General features: G+C 35.2%; 2 protein-coding genes across 2 annotated transcripts; both read left to right on the plus strand.

Annotated features, from left to right (window-relative positions):
- The first annotated feature begins 2,503 nt into the window (after positions 1-2,503).
- Positions 2,504-3,439, plus strand: LOC150066971 (olfactory receptor 6C74-like). The gene has a single exon (XM_090356524.1). The coding sequence runs from the start codon at positions 2,504-2,506 to the stop codon at positions 3,437-3,439; it is 936 nt and encodes a 311-aa protein (XP_090212650.1).
- A 7,850-nt stretch (positions 3,440-11,289) lies between these two features.
- On the plus strand, positions 11,290-12,252 carry LOC150066972 (olfactory receptor 6C6-like). The gene has a single exon (XM_090356525.1). It carries the CDS (start codon positions 11,302-11,304, stop codon positions 12,250-12,252), a length of 951 nt encoding a protein of 316 aa, XP_090212651.1. The 5' UTR covers positions 11,290-11,301.
- Positions 12,253-13,833: the final 1,581 nt, after the last annotated feature.

Raw genomic sequence — 13,833 nt, forward strand, 5'->3', positions numbered from 1 at the left:
ACCTCTAAGGCAACATTAGAAAATTTTTAATTCAGAGAACAGACAGCATAAACCCCGCTGAAGAACGGTGTGGATAACATGCAGAAAATGATTCCACCCATGAGCAAGTAAGTTATCTTAAAGAAGATTTCATTCACAAGTCTACCTGCAGTAAACCAGCTAACCAAGTCATTTTTAAGAGTGTCACCTGTAGGTGAGACAAAATCATCAGAGATTGTGGTTTATTTATGGAGAAGTTCATTCAGAGAGGAATGGAGGGGCTACGTGCTCAGTTCTGTCCAATGCTTAGAGTGAACATAGCGTTTGCATGGCAATGACAATAAGTTGGTTCTCTGACAGAATCTGTTTTGACATCATACATTTAAACATTTTTAAATGTAGACATTTCACTGGCACACTGATGCAGAATCCAAAAAGATGTAAATAACATTTTTCATAGTGATAAATGTTTCACCTCAAATACATTTGCAATTCACATTTATTCTACCTCTACCATTAAAGCATCACCATGTTTGTCTTTAGTCTTTAACATTTTTAATTCAAGAAAATTGGAGAAAGATCATTAAGTTCTATGATAATTTAGAATTGAATTTTTTTGTTTTTAAACTAATATGTTTTGGTTTATAGGTTAATTTAAAGTAAAGTTAACATTTATTAAATTAATAATTAGATTAAATTAATCTGATGTTCATTGTAATTAGCTCTTCTAATGTGTTCACCTAATGTAAATTTTATTTGCTTTTAAGATTTATAGATTTCCATAGTTGTTGCCATTGGAATAATTTAAGTAAAGGAAGAAAATATTGTAAAAACTTGCATCATGATTTTCCGAATGAGAAAGCAAGGTCCAATGTTGATAACAGTAAGTATTTCTTACTCATCTATACTCATGTTAGCTACATCATTTTCACAACAAAATCCTGCTCATTGCTTCTGGTGTAGTTCACTTTGTGCCCTTCACTTGGTTTATGCTAAGGCTATCCTTCATTTTACAAAGATCTTGCCCAGTTTCTGTTTCCAACTCTCATGCTTATCACAGAATCCTAATTGTCTCCAATAAGTTTTCCTACATACTACTGGACACAAGTTCATCCTATCCTTACATATCTCTTTCTAGTTATTGCATGGCCTGTAAAATAATAATTTGTGTTATAAAGATTGTAGACAATTATCTCGTGATACTCAAGGCACAAAATGGAGTCATATAATACCATTCCAATTATGAACTTGGTACTATTTTATGCACTTAATGATAAGGTACTTATGAAGAAACTTGTCCCCAGAGACACCATTATTCATAATATTAGACTTTGAATTTACAAGCTATGCAAACCTCATTTCACTTTCTCACTGAATGTACACTTGTTATTATCTCTTCAATTGCATATATCTGGATATTTCAATGTTCTGTGATAGGAAGAAACATGTTACCTAAAATTTAAAACCATGTTATTCAGTGATTTATTATGCTTTTGAAATTCATGAAACAATCATCTTTTTAAGTCATGATGAACTCAAAATTCATATTTTCAGTCACTAACTTAAGTCAAGAATAACAATATAAGTAGAGGAACCAGTTCCAGGTGGCAAAAAATGATGCAAGTGAACATTGTCTTCCCTATTTTAAAAATGAATTTACATATACTTATCTTTAAGTTTTTCTTCAAATTCATTATCCCTTATCCAAAAATACTTATCACATTTTTTTCCTCTCCACTAATAAAGCCTGCAAAACCCAACATTTGAGTGTTTATCTTGTTTATGTTCCTATATTTCAATATCCACTTTACTTGATCTTACTAAGAGTTTATTAATACTGATTTGATTTTAATGATATTGGGTTACTATGTGGAAAGACTTCTAATGTCGTTAGGATTGTATTCTTCCTTTTCACCTTCTTAAAATTGTATCTCAGCCATGAAGGTGATGGAACATGAATAAGGCATTTCACTTTGATTATTTGAACAAAATTTCCATGGTGTACTCATTCTGTATATTGAGAATAGCTAGGCAAATATGTGTGTGTGGTGTGTGTGTGTGTACGTGTCAAATGTAATGCAATATACACTTATGTTTTCATAATTTTTTTCTTTCTTTTTTTGGTAAACATAATTTTATTATGTACAGATTTCTCTCATTTTGTTCGATTTGTTTTCTTTAAATGTAAAAGAAATATTGCATGCTGTTCCTTGTGTATTCTCTTGAAGAAAGAAGCAGGTTTCCCTTGCGTGAGTTCCTTTATTTCCATTTAATTAATTCACACATAAAGAATGAAAAGCTGTTATCATCATTACATAGATTATTCTCTAGTTGAATGGCAAACTATGAGCTATTATTATTCCCAGTATAAGTATTTTAAAACATGAATGGGAGTGGAGTGGACTTTCTGTAGCATCAAGATGTGATATTGATGTTCATTTCAAACTGCTTTCCATTGCTATTGTGCTCCAGAGGTAACATTTTTCCCTTCTCTTCATCCCTGGTAAAAAGTCAGTGGATCATAATGGGAAACTATACACGAATAACAATGTTCATCCTTGAAGGCTTGACTGATGACCCAGAATTAAAAGTTGTGCTATTTATCTTCCTGCTTCTGACCTATTTGCTAAGCATCTCGGGCAATCTCACCATCATCGCACTCACCCTGGTGGATATTCACCTGAAAACCCCTATGTATTTTTTCCTTAGGAACTTCTCCTTCTTGGAGATTTCCTACACTACCACGTGCATCCCTAAATGGCTAGTTTCTATGGCAACAGGGGACAAGACTATTTCCTATGACAGTTGTATCACTCAAGTGTTTTTTGCCTTCCTACTTGGAGCGTCAGAGTTTTATCTCCTGGCAGCTATGTCCTATGACCGGTATGTGGCCATCTGTAAGCCCTTGCATTATACAACCATCATGAGCAACAAACTGTGCACACAGCTTGTCCTCAGCTGTTGGCTTGCAGGTTTCTTTGTCATCTTTCCACCACTCCTGTTAGGTCTAAATCTTGAGTTCTGCGCCTCCAACGTTGTGGATCATTTCTACTGTGACTCGATGCCCCTCCTACAGATCTCCTGCACAGACACACAGCTCCTAGAGATGATGGGGTTTGTCTCAGCTTTGGTGACACTCTTGGTGACATTGGTAATGGTGATCATATCCTATACTCTTATTGCCCTGGCAATTCTAAAGATCCCTTCAGCTAGTCAGAGGAAAAAGGCGTTTTCCACCTGCTCTTCTCACATGATCGTTCTGACCTTATCATATGGCAGCTGCATCTTCATGTACATCAAGCCATCGGTCAAACAAAGAGCATCTTTTTCCAAAGGAATTTCAGTACTCAACACCTCAGTTGCTCCACTTTTGAACCCTTTCATCTACACCTTGCGGAATCAGCAGGTGAAGAAAGCTTTCACTGATACCTTACACAGAATAGTCTCCTTTAAAAAGTAAATGGCCTATTATCTCATTGTGTAAAGGAAATGAAAAAAGGAGACTCAAATAATGCCAATAGCTTTAAGAATGGAGTATTGTGTGAGAAGTAATGCACCCACTATCTGGCGAATGTAACTATAACCCCTCTATACATTACCTTGATAATAAAATTTTTTTAAAAGAATGGAGTATAGACCCCCCTTTTTCAACTTCAGTGGCTGTTATTAATACATACTACACCTGTTAGTTCTTCAGTCTTTATGAGATTTTCCAGAACTAAAATGAAAATATAAAAAACAGGAAAAAAATCTTTATTTGCTATCTAAAAGAAATTCTACCAGGAACTTCATGTTTCCTCAAAAAACATGTCTCAAGTTTTCATCTGTTAAGCAACAATGCAAAAACCTCTTATTTCTAAATAAAATTTATTTGTATATTTTTATTACATCAAATAACATGCTTCACTAAGAGTTTTTCATACATGCCTACAAAGAATTGTGATCTTATTCTCCTCAAAAATTATCTATGGCTCCCAATTTCCCCAACATCTCCCTTTTGCTTTTATGTTTTTGTTTGTATTCTTAGTTCTCAATATTTCATGTAAGGAAAACATGAAATTGATACTTTTCTGAGTCTGCCTTATCTTAATATGATCATCTTCACCATTATTTTCCTGTAAACAACCCAACTTCCTTCATCCTTATGGCTGAATTTTGTTCCACTATGTGTGTGTATGTGTGCATACCACAGTATATACCTCAGTTTCTCTAACCATTGTCTCTCTTGATAAGTTATGATCACTGCCTTTTGACTACATGCCAGCAAGAACTTTCCCAGTACCTGTGTGTCATGTGGTGTCTAGGACCCCAACCTGGCCAGACTTCAAATCTGCTTAAATTTGAGTTTAGTGTTAATTACTTTTTGTGCTTCTTTCACTTGGTCCTTGATTTGCACACACAACCTACATCAGTTGTACTTCTGCTCATTACATTCTCCAGATTTTTATTTTGGTCAGTCATGGGACTTGAACTCTGGGCCTGGGCCTTTTCTCTGAGCGCTTCAGCTCCAGGCTCCCACCCTACTATCCCTTGAGCCACAGTTACCCTTCCAGTTTTCTGGTGGTTAATTAGAGAGAAGAGTCTCATGGACTTTTTAGTGCCTGGCTGGCTTTGAACCACTATCCTCAGCCTCCTGAATAGCTAGGATCACAAATGTGAACCACTACCCCCATTTGTTTTTTTTTTTAAATAATAACGCTATACTTATAGCTGAATGTCCAGTTTATATTTTCCTAGGCTTTGTTCTTCTTTTCACCACAGTTCCTGTCTCTTGCCTCTATGAATACTCTTCAAAGTCAAGCTTTAGTCCCAGCCTTTCAGATCAATACACTAGCCTTGTCAAACATGCTTCATGATGAAATCTCTCTTCGTTCTTGTGGTTCTCTGGTTCACTGAGAAACCTAATTTCAGCATCCTCAGCCTCAAAGATCAGCAGCTTTCTGACTGTTGTCAGGTATTTTTCAAGATACGTTAGAGATGGAAAGGCACCAGTACTCTTATCCTCAGCTCTTGCAAGATTCTTAATGGAAATATGACTGGAATATTGATGTTACGTCAAACATAATTTGAGGTTAAGTTACAACAGCATTAGTCTATGAGGAGACTCTTCAAGCCATATGCATCATGTCCACATAAAAGTATAATTTAGGCAAAACCAAATTTTTCTTCAAAATATGAATTGTTAAATTTTGTCATGCTTCCTATCTTTTCTCATCTCTTAATTGCACCTACATCTATATTCTACATTCAGATATTGAAAGGAATTTTTGTTCTGTAAAATTGTTACTAATCTGAAATTTTAATTATAGATACCCTAGCCATTTATTTTTTTTTATTTACTGAGAGGTATAGAGTATGTGTTAGAATTAGTTTTGGGGTAAGTGTTTGGATTAGGGTTGTATTTGTAATATTGCTAGCATTAATGTTAGAGTTAGAGTTACAATTTGCGTTCAGATTAGAGTTGGAGTTAGTGGCAGGATAACTGCTAGGGATAGGGCTAAATTGTGGGTTAGTTTGAGGATAAGTGTGTGGTAGGTTTTAGTGTATGTATTACTGTTAGTGTGTGAATTCAGTTTAGGCTTAGGCTACAATTAGAGAGAGTTATATAGTGAAGTATAAAGTTAGATTGCATGTTAGGGTTAGGACCTATCAGCCATTAGTATTAAAATTACGGATATGATTAGGGCTGGTCTTTGTTATCTAATAGGGTTGGATATCAGCTTTAGGTTTGGGATAAGAGTCTAGATAGGTTTGTTTAGGGATTAGAGTTAAGGTTAATGCTATGGTTACAGATAGACAAGGTTGATTAGTGATTAAGGATAGATGTTAGAGTTAAGATTAGGGTTAAGGTTATAAAATAGGGTTAGTTTGTTCAAGGGTTACAGTTAGACTTATGTCTTTGAGTTATTGTTGGAATTAGGGTTAGGTTGTAGGTTAGTTTTATCTTTAGAGTTAGTTTTAATTATAAGATTAGAATTAGTGGTTGGCTAATTATTTATCAGTGGTTAGAGTTAAAATGAGGTTAGGTTAAAATTTGGAATAGAATTTGGGCAAATCAGTATTTAGGTTTATTTTTAGGCTTTAAGGTTAATGTTGGGTTAGTTCTCAGTTTAGGATTTGAGTTGATAGGTGTTAGCATTAAGGTTAGAGCTAAGTCTTTGGTTCACAGTTACATTTAGGGTCAGAGTTAGGTCTGATTAGGTTTAGGGTTAGAGTTAGTTAGGGTTAGTCCAAGCTTAATATTAACTTTAGAGTTAGGATTGGGTTTTTTTTGTGTGTATGTGTGTGTTAAGTTTACAGTTAGTGGTAGTGATAAGATGAGGATTAGTGCTAGAGTTTTGGTTACCAATAGGGCTTGTTTTAGGTTTGATGAGAGATTCATGTTAGAGTTTGTTGACTGTACATATGTAAACAAAATAATAGCAAATTAAGATATATAGTAATTTGTTTTGATTCAGTAATTTCCACTCAGGAACTTAAGCCTTAAATCTAACATGTACCAATTATCATTTTGAAAAATTATGTTTTATTCAAGCATTCATGCACAATTTTTATTGCTATGTTTCTTCTAGTTTCCAAAATTGGTATCATTGTATCTTGCAATAAAAGTTAGGGATTAAGTAATGGTATATCTTCATTAAGTAGGTGTGTGGAACTATAACCTAACTTAAAACATCTCTATGAACTGAATGAACCAAGAAAAAGCAGATGAGGTATCTATATTAAAGCACGTATTTTTGGTTTGGTTTGTTTGTTTTTATTAACTGTATTTTTTTGTCTTTTCTGTTTTTGGTACTAGGGATAAAAACCGGGAAGCTGAACCTGCTAGACAAGCATTTTGTCATTTAGCTACCTCCCAGTCCTCTAACACACATTTTTTTAACTACAAAAATAATGCACATCAAAAAATGTACTTGGGGGCCAACAGCGTGGCCTAGTGGTAGAGGGCTCGCCTAGCATGCACTAAGCCCTGTGCTCAATTCCTTGGTACTACAAACACAGAAAATAGCAGGAAGTATGCTGTGGCTCAAGATGTAGAGTGCTATCTTTGAGAAAGCCCAAGGACATTGCCCAGGCCATGAGTTCTAGGCTAGGACTGGTAAAACAAATTATTTAAAAGAGAGAATATAAATTAATGGATATTAAAATTAATAGATATAAAATTGGAAAAGGATGGCCTTATGTTCTCACTTTTAATATCCAGTTAAAGTATTCTTCATTTTCCCTGCTTTATTGCTGAGCTATGTAACTGTGATTTCTAAAATAGATATTTGATAAGAAATCAAATTTTACAGCAATCACTAATGAATTCTCAGGGAACATAGTCAAAATGAGTGTGTGTATGTGTGTGTGTGTGTGTGTGCATGTGTGTGTGTGTGTATGTGTATGTGTATGTGTCTAAAACACTCTGTTCACTACAATTTGGCAATCCCTTGGGAAAAGATGTTATTGGATCTTAGCTGTCCTGAGAATTCTTTCTTCTTCTTAAACTTCTATAACACAAAAAGGCATAAATAATCCATGATGTCATGAGACAATTAATATTCCTATTATATCTTTGTTATATTAAACCACATTTACCAAAGCCAATAATGTTTCAGTACCAGGAAGTTCTAGAAAAAGGTTAATTTGATAGAGGATAACTTTTCTAACAATGTTTAATAATTTTCCTAGATAATATTTCTGATCTACATTTAAACCAGTGATATTCTTCAGGATAGGAGATAATATGTAGCTAAAAGAATGAATTATCTCTGCTGTCTGTTTACTAAGGTGAGTTAAGTGTTAAAAGTATGTAAGTTGTGCCCAAACTTGTGTATAACATATTTACCAAAAAACCTGTTAAACTGTTTAACAGTAAGTATTTTATCCAGGTTGATTTATCAGTAATGACGAAAGCTTCAAAGTAAAAAGCAATGATGATTTAAACAATGCAACAGCTTTACAATTTTAATGTTTTGTTTATAGCATTAAACAAAATTGAATGTGCAGTGATACTCATGAGTCACTGTTTTAAAAAATGAACTATACAACTTGTGGAAGAGGGGACCATGAGGGAAAAACTGGAGAAAATGATGGAAGAGGTGACACTGTTCACAAAGAAATGTACTCTTTACTTGACCTATGTAACTGTAACCCCTCTGTATATCACCTTTATGATAGAAATAAATTTTTAAATAAGAAGATTTTTACCAGGACAAAAAAACTGACATCTTTCCTCACTATTTTTTAGTACCTATTATAGGAATCTAAAGTATATATCACTGTTGAAGCAAAACAAATGGTTTGAGTTGATAACAGTCTATATCATGATTATGTATTCTTATCCTGATGTCACAGATGACTGGAAAGATGAGATCATTTTATAACTGTTTTTGAAACCTGAATGTGTTAAACTGAGGAACTCTGAGATGTTGAAAACCTGGGCACTGTTCTTCTCAATAGTTTATGGTTTATTCAACAATTAGTAAATATGAGAGTTATAATTATTTCTCTCTCTTTCTCTCTCTCTCTCTCTCTCTCACACACACACACACACACACACTCACATAATGGACTCATTACAAGCTTACACTGCCTTATCTACCTACAATAATGTCTCTTTTCTTTCTCACTCCTTTGGGGCCTAAAATCCAAATACTAAGATATGTCCTTCTATAAATCCTTTAGAATACACTAGGAAAACTTACCATTTTCAGTTAGGTTTTTTGGCACTTTAATATTCTCTCTCTCTCTCTTCTCTCTCTCTCTCTCTCTCTCTCTCTCTCTCTCTCTCTCTCTCTCTCTCTCTCTCTCTCTCTCTCTCTCTCTCTCTCATAATTGCTTGGCTAAATTTTGGATTTTTTTCTCTTTTTTTTGCCAGTCCTGGAGCTTGAACTCAGGGCCTGAGTACTGTCCTTGGGCTTTCCTCAAGGCCAGAGCTCTATCACTTGACCCACAGTACCACTTCTAGCTTTTTCTACATATGTGGTACCAAGGAATCCAACCCAGATCTTCATGCTTGCTGGGCAAGCACTCTATCACTAGGCCAAACTCCTGGCCCCTAATTTCAGGTTTTTTTGTAAAGGTGATGTACATAGGGGTTGTATAAGTTAGGTATAAGTGGTTGGTTACATAAGTCAGGCAATGAGTACATTTGTTTCTGAACTGTGCCATCTCTTCCCCCATTTTTTCCCAGATTTCCTCCTCCCTACTCACCTCCTCAGCATGTTTATAGTTCATTTTCAGTGTAAGAGTCTCATGTGAATCACTGCTGCATTAGTTACCCCTTTTCATATATTCTGCTTCAAAAGAATAATGTGTTCACTAGAGTCTGGAAATTTATTTGTGTCTTCCATGTGGAAGATATAGAGTGTTCGTTTAGAATGAGTTTCTTTTAATGTGATGATAAAAAAAATACTGAGGACAATTTTTTTCTCTAGAGTATTGCTAATTCTTTTCAAAATAAATGGACTATGACTTGACTTCTGGTAACAACTTGAAAAACAACATCTGGACCAACTTTTCTGCAACTGATTTTAGCCATGACTTTTGAATGTCGCTTCTCTTAATTGGCTCTGCTGTTTCAGAGGAAAGCATGCATACAATTTTATTCTATATTATTTCATTTTATTTGTCACACACTATATAAGCATTCAAGAATGGTGATTTTTTACATATATATGTGTCCAAAACTTGTTATTATTTGATTGCTAATTTTCCTGGTAATTTAACATGTTTATTTTCATAGAGATAGCTATACAACTTAAAATTTGCTAATTGCATTGCCAAACCTTTGAGTTTGAAATACATCATCTGCTCTAGCCCTTTCTTCCCAGATAATGCTGAGTAACAATATACTCTTGCTCTTAGTATGTGCTTGTAGTAAATGAACCAAGAGGTGTGTGTGAGTAACAAAAGAATATCCTCTATCAAGAGGTTTTCACTGTAAATCTGCTTTCTTAAGTTTTTATCTTTCAAACAAAAGTCTGGCTTCATAGATGGCAATTGAATTGTTATAGCTAATCATTTGTTACAAAAATCATTCTGTTTTAATGAGTTAAAAAATTTTTAGTCCTCTAATTTAGAAAAAAACAAAAGGATATCACTTATGATTAGGTCTCCAGAAGCCTTTCTTTTCTCTTTACTTACTTTTCCAATCTCATTCCTTATACTCAACACATATGTTTTTTTTTATTTCCCTACTTCTTCAACTGTTTATCATCGCTACCACTCCACATTGTATGTTTTCCAATCACGACTATGAGATGAAATATTTACTATCTATGCCATCATTTAAAAAAATTCAGCAAGCATGGGAAGTGCTGTCTAGGCTAACGGTCATAAGTGACAAAGGGGTTGAAGATCTTCATAAGCTAACAAAATATTTCCCATATATTGCATGGAAATGTCTGAGGAAACAATTTCATCAAATAAATTTTAAATAAGTTCTGGATAGAAATCAGTGGGTAGAGCATTTTCCTAGTATGGTCAAGGCTATCTGTTTCTTAGATGTCAACAAATTCTACCCACTCAACTAATAGACATATTGAGCTATGATACAGCAAATACAACAACATAAGAGAATGAATTCTGATACACAACAGAGTCAAGGTTTATGTATATGGAGGTGTGTGTTGGAAAAACTGATTGTAGGTGGTTAGGTATGTGTGATTGTGGTTCTGTTTTAAAACATCTAAAATGACCACTTGACACTTATGCAAGAAAAATGTAAATTTCATCAGTAATGAACTCACATATAAGAATAAAATGTTATTATTGATGCATAAAATGGTGCAACAATGTTTCAAAATAAAATGTTGCTTATTGAGAAGAAGAAACCATTCCTTATTGGAATCAGAGTAGATGTAAGAAAGAAAATTATTTGTGTTTTCTATCTGAAATAGCAACAACACAGCTTTGGCTTAAGCTCTAGATATATGTCACTTTTCCATATAGATGACTTTTTTCCCCCACTCAGAGCCCATAAGACACAGAGGATGATACAGGCAAACCAAACAAGAATGATGGTGTTGACCTTCACCTTCGGGACTAGCAGATCGTTTTGTTGCCATCTTTGAAAGTTAGCTTATCTTCCTAAGTCTCACTTAATTTCCCAATTACCACATTAGCCAGCTTATCACCACAGGAGCCCTGGAGAACAGCAGTCATTTCCACACTGCTTAAGGCAAGACCTCTGCATTGGGAAGAACTCTGAGCTGATGGCACAGATATTTGTAGGTTGATAGATTTGTGTGTGACTGAAAAGGAAGAAGAATCTTTTCTTACACCAGAAAAGAACTTTTTAAAATTTTTTCTATAGACTTATAGGAGAAAAAAGAAATGAAGAACAAATCCGAGGAGATCGTGTTCATCCTGCTGGGACTGACAGATGACCCACAGCTACAAATCGTGGTTTTCCTGTTCCTCTTGGTCAATTACGTCCTGAGTCTGATGGGGAACTTTGTCGTCATCCTGCTCACCCTGCTGGACCCCCGCCTCAAGACGCCCATGTACTTCTTCCTTCGCAATTTCTCCTTCTTAGAGATTTCATTCACCACTGTCTGCATCCCCCGCTTCTTGACCAGCATTCTCACAGGAGACAAAACCATCTCCTACAATGGCTGTGCAACTCAATTGTTCTTTTTCTTTCTACTAGGAATTACAGAGTTTTACCTCCTGGCTGCCATGTCCTATGACCGCTACGTGGCCATCTGCAAACCCCTGCATTACCCCATCATCATGAACACCAAGGTGTGCCACCAGCTCGTGCTCAGCTCCTGGGGAATTGGGTTCTTAACCATCTTTCCCCCTTTGCTCTTAGGCCTCCAGCTGGATTTCTGTGCATCCAAAACTGTCGATCATTTTTTTTGCGACACTTCCCCTGTCCTTCAGCTCTCCTGCACTGACACAAGTTTCATAGAAATGATGGCCTTCATCTTAGCTTTGCTGACTCTTGTCTTCACATTGTTCTTAGTGGTTCTCTCCTACATATTCATCATCCAAACCATTCTCAAATTCCCTTCTGTGCAACAACGATCAAAAGCGTTTTCCACCTGTTCCTCACATATGGTTGTTGTCTCCCTTACTTATGGGAGCTGTATCTTTATGTATATAAAGCCTTCTGCGACAGAAAGGGTGACTTTCAATAAAGGTGTAGCTGTGCTTAATACCTCTGTGGCCCCTTTACTAAATCCTTTCATTTATACACTGAGGAACAAGCAGGTTAAAGAAGCCTTTAAACATGGGCTTCAAAGTCTTCCTTTCTTTTCAAAACTCAAAAACAACATTTAGATACAGTGAATATGTTGTTGAGAAATGGGTAATAGCCCATCACAAACTGCATATTTCTGGTCTGCCTCAAATTTTACCTTGAATGTTTATATCATATTACCTTTAAAAATACGTTCTATATTCTTCTTTCAGAGGAGATCTTAGTAATCTCTAGGAGAATAGTCTTAGAACCCTACAGATGACAAGTAATTGTTAAAAAATTAATAAATTAATTAAAACCTATACTATAATCATTGATATCTTGGGTTTGGGATATGTCTAAATATTTAATGCAGTTTTTTTCCTAATCAGTGGTTAAATACATAAAATCCACTTAAGTTATTTCAAACTTGTAATGGATCATTGTACAGGGCACAACCAATAAAGGAATCAATAAGGGGAAAGAACACAAATATTAGTTAATGTATTATTTTAAGAACATTCTTTTTTTCCTGAACTAAAGCATTTCTAGATTTTAAGATCTCTACTTCAAGTTTTCCTCTTAAACTGCTTTGGCTGTATAGTTAATTTACATTTGTAAGGGAAAAGCATGTTCTCTCTGTCTTTTTTTGTTGTTGTTGTTTGTAGTGGGCTTGAACTCTGTGCCTGGACGCTGTCCCTGACCTCTTCGGCTCAAGAATAATGCTCTACCACTTGAGCCATAGCACCGCTTCCAGTTTCCTCATGGTTAATTGGAGATAAGAGTCTCATGAACTAACATTCCTAGGCTGGCTTTGAACTGCACTTCTCAGATTTCAGCCTCCTGAATAGCTAGGTTACAGTCATGAGCCATTGGCACCCTGCTACATGTTGTTCTTATAATGATCTTTACAATTATACTGATTCTGAGAATGTAATGAAACACATAATGACAAGGGTTTTAGAGAAAATTGACAATAAATCTCTTTAACATCCTGAAACAGTGCTCAGCTTCATTCAATGACAATAATAGTCATCATGCTTTTAGCTATAAGTAAAAATTAGTATCAATTATAGGTGTCAAGTAAGCATTTTAAGAATTGTGAAAATATATAGTACACATAACTCACTCAATTGTAATGGAAAAGGAAAATCTTTCATCTTAACGCCCACAAGAGGAGAGGAATGAATAAATGATCTGACTTATTGTCTTTCTGAAGCCAGGTGAATGGAAAAGAAGACCTGCATAACCAAGCCACTTCCTTCAGTGAAAGCTGCCTGAAATACTGATAACCACTCCAAATTTACCCTGCCAGAGGAGAGGGGGTTATATTTTTCTAAGACAGAATTCACTAGGTAAAAAGGAACTTGAGCTGAGAAACTCATTTCTGCAAAACAAACATTCTATCAGCTAAGGATTTTGACTTGCACCATGCTGATATGAAAAATTGATTTTTCATTAATCAAAAAATGAAAAAGGTTAGCTTATATATATCAAATAACATACATAAAAGCAATATTTTTGCCAGTCCCAATGCTTGAATTCAGGGCCTGACCACTGTTCTTGGACTTTCCCAAGGCTACAGCTCTACCAGCTGAGCTTCATCACCATTTCTGGCTTTTTCTATGCATGTGGTGCCAACAAATCAAACCCAGGACTTCAAGCATGCTAGACAAGCACTC

This window comes from Megascapheus bottae, chromosome 2 (genome assembly GCF_031878675.1).
Source record: "Megascapheus bottae isolate mThoBot1 chromosome 2, mThoBot2.hap1, whole genome shotgun sequence".
Classification (NCBI taxonomy): domain Eukaryota; kingdom Metazoa; phylum Chordata; class Mammalia; order Rodentia; family Geomyidae; genus Megascapheus; species Megascapheus bottae.

What these genes read in the sequence shown, in the direction of transcription:
- LOC150066971 (XM_090356524.1), top strand. Translation starts at nt 2,504, where the DNA reads ATGGGAAACTATACACGAATAACAATGTTCATCCTTGAAGGCTTGACT.
- LOC150066972 (XM_090356525.1), top strand. Translation starts at nt 11,302, where the DNA reads ATGAAGAACAAATCCGAGGAGATCGTGTTCATCCTGCTGGGACTGACA.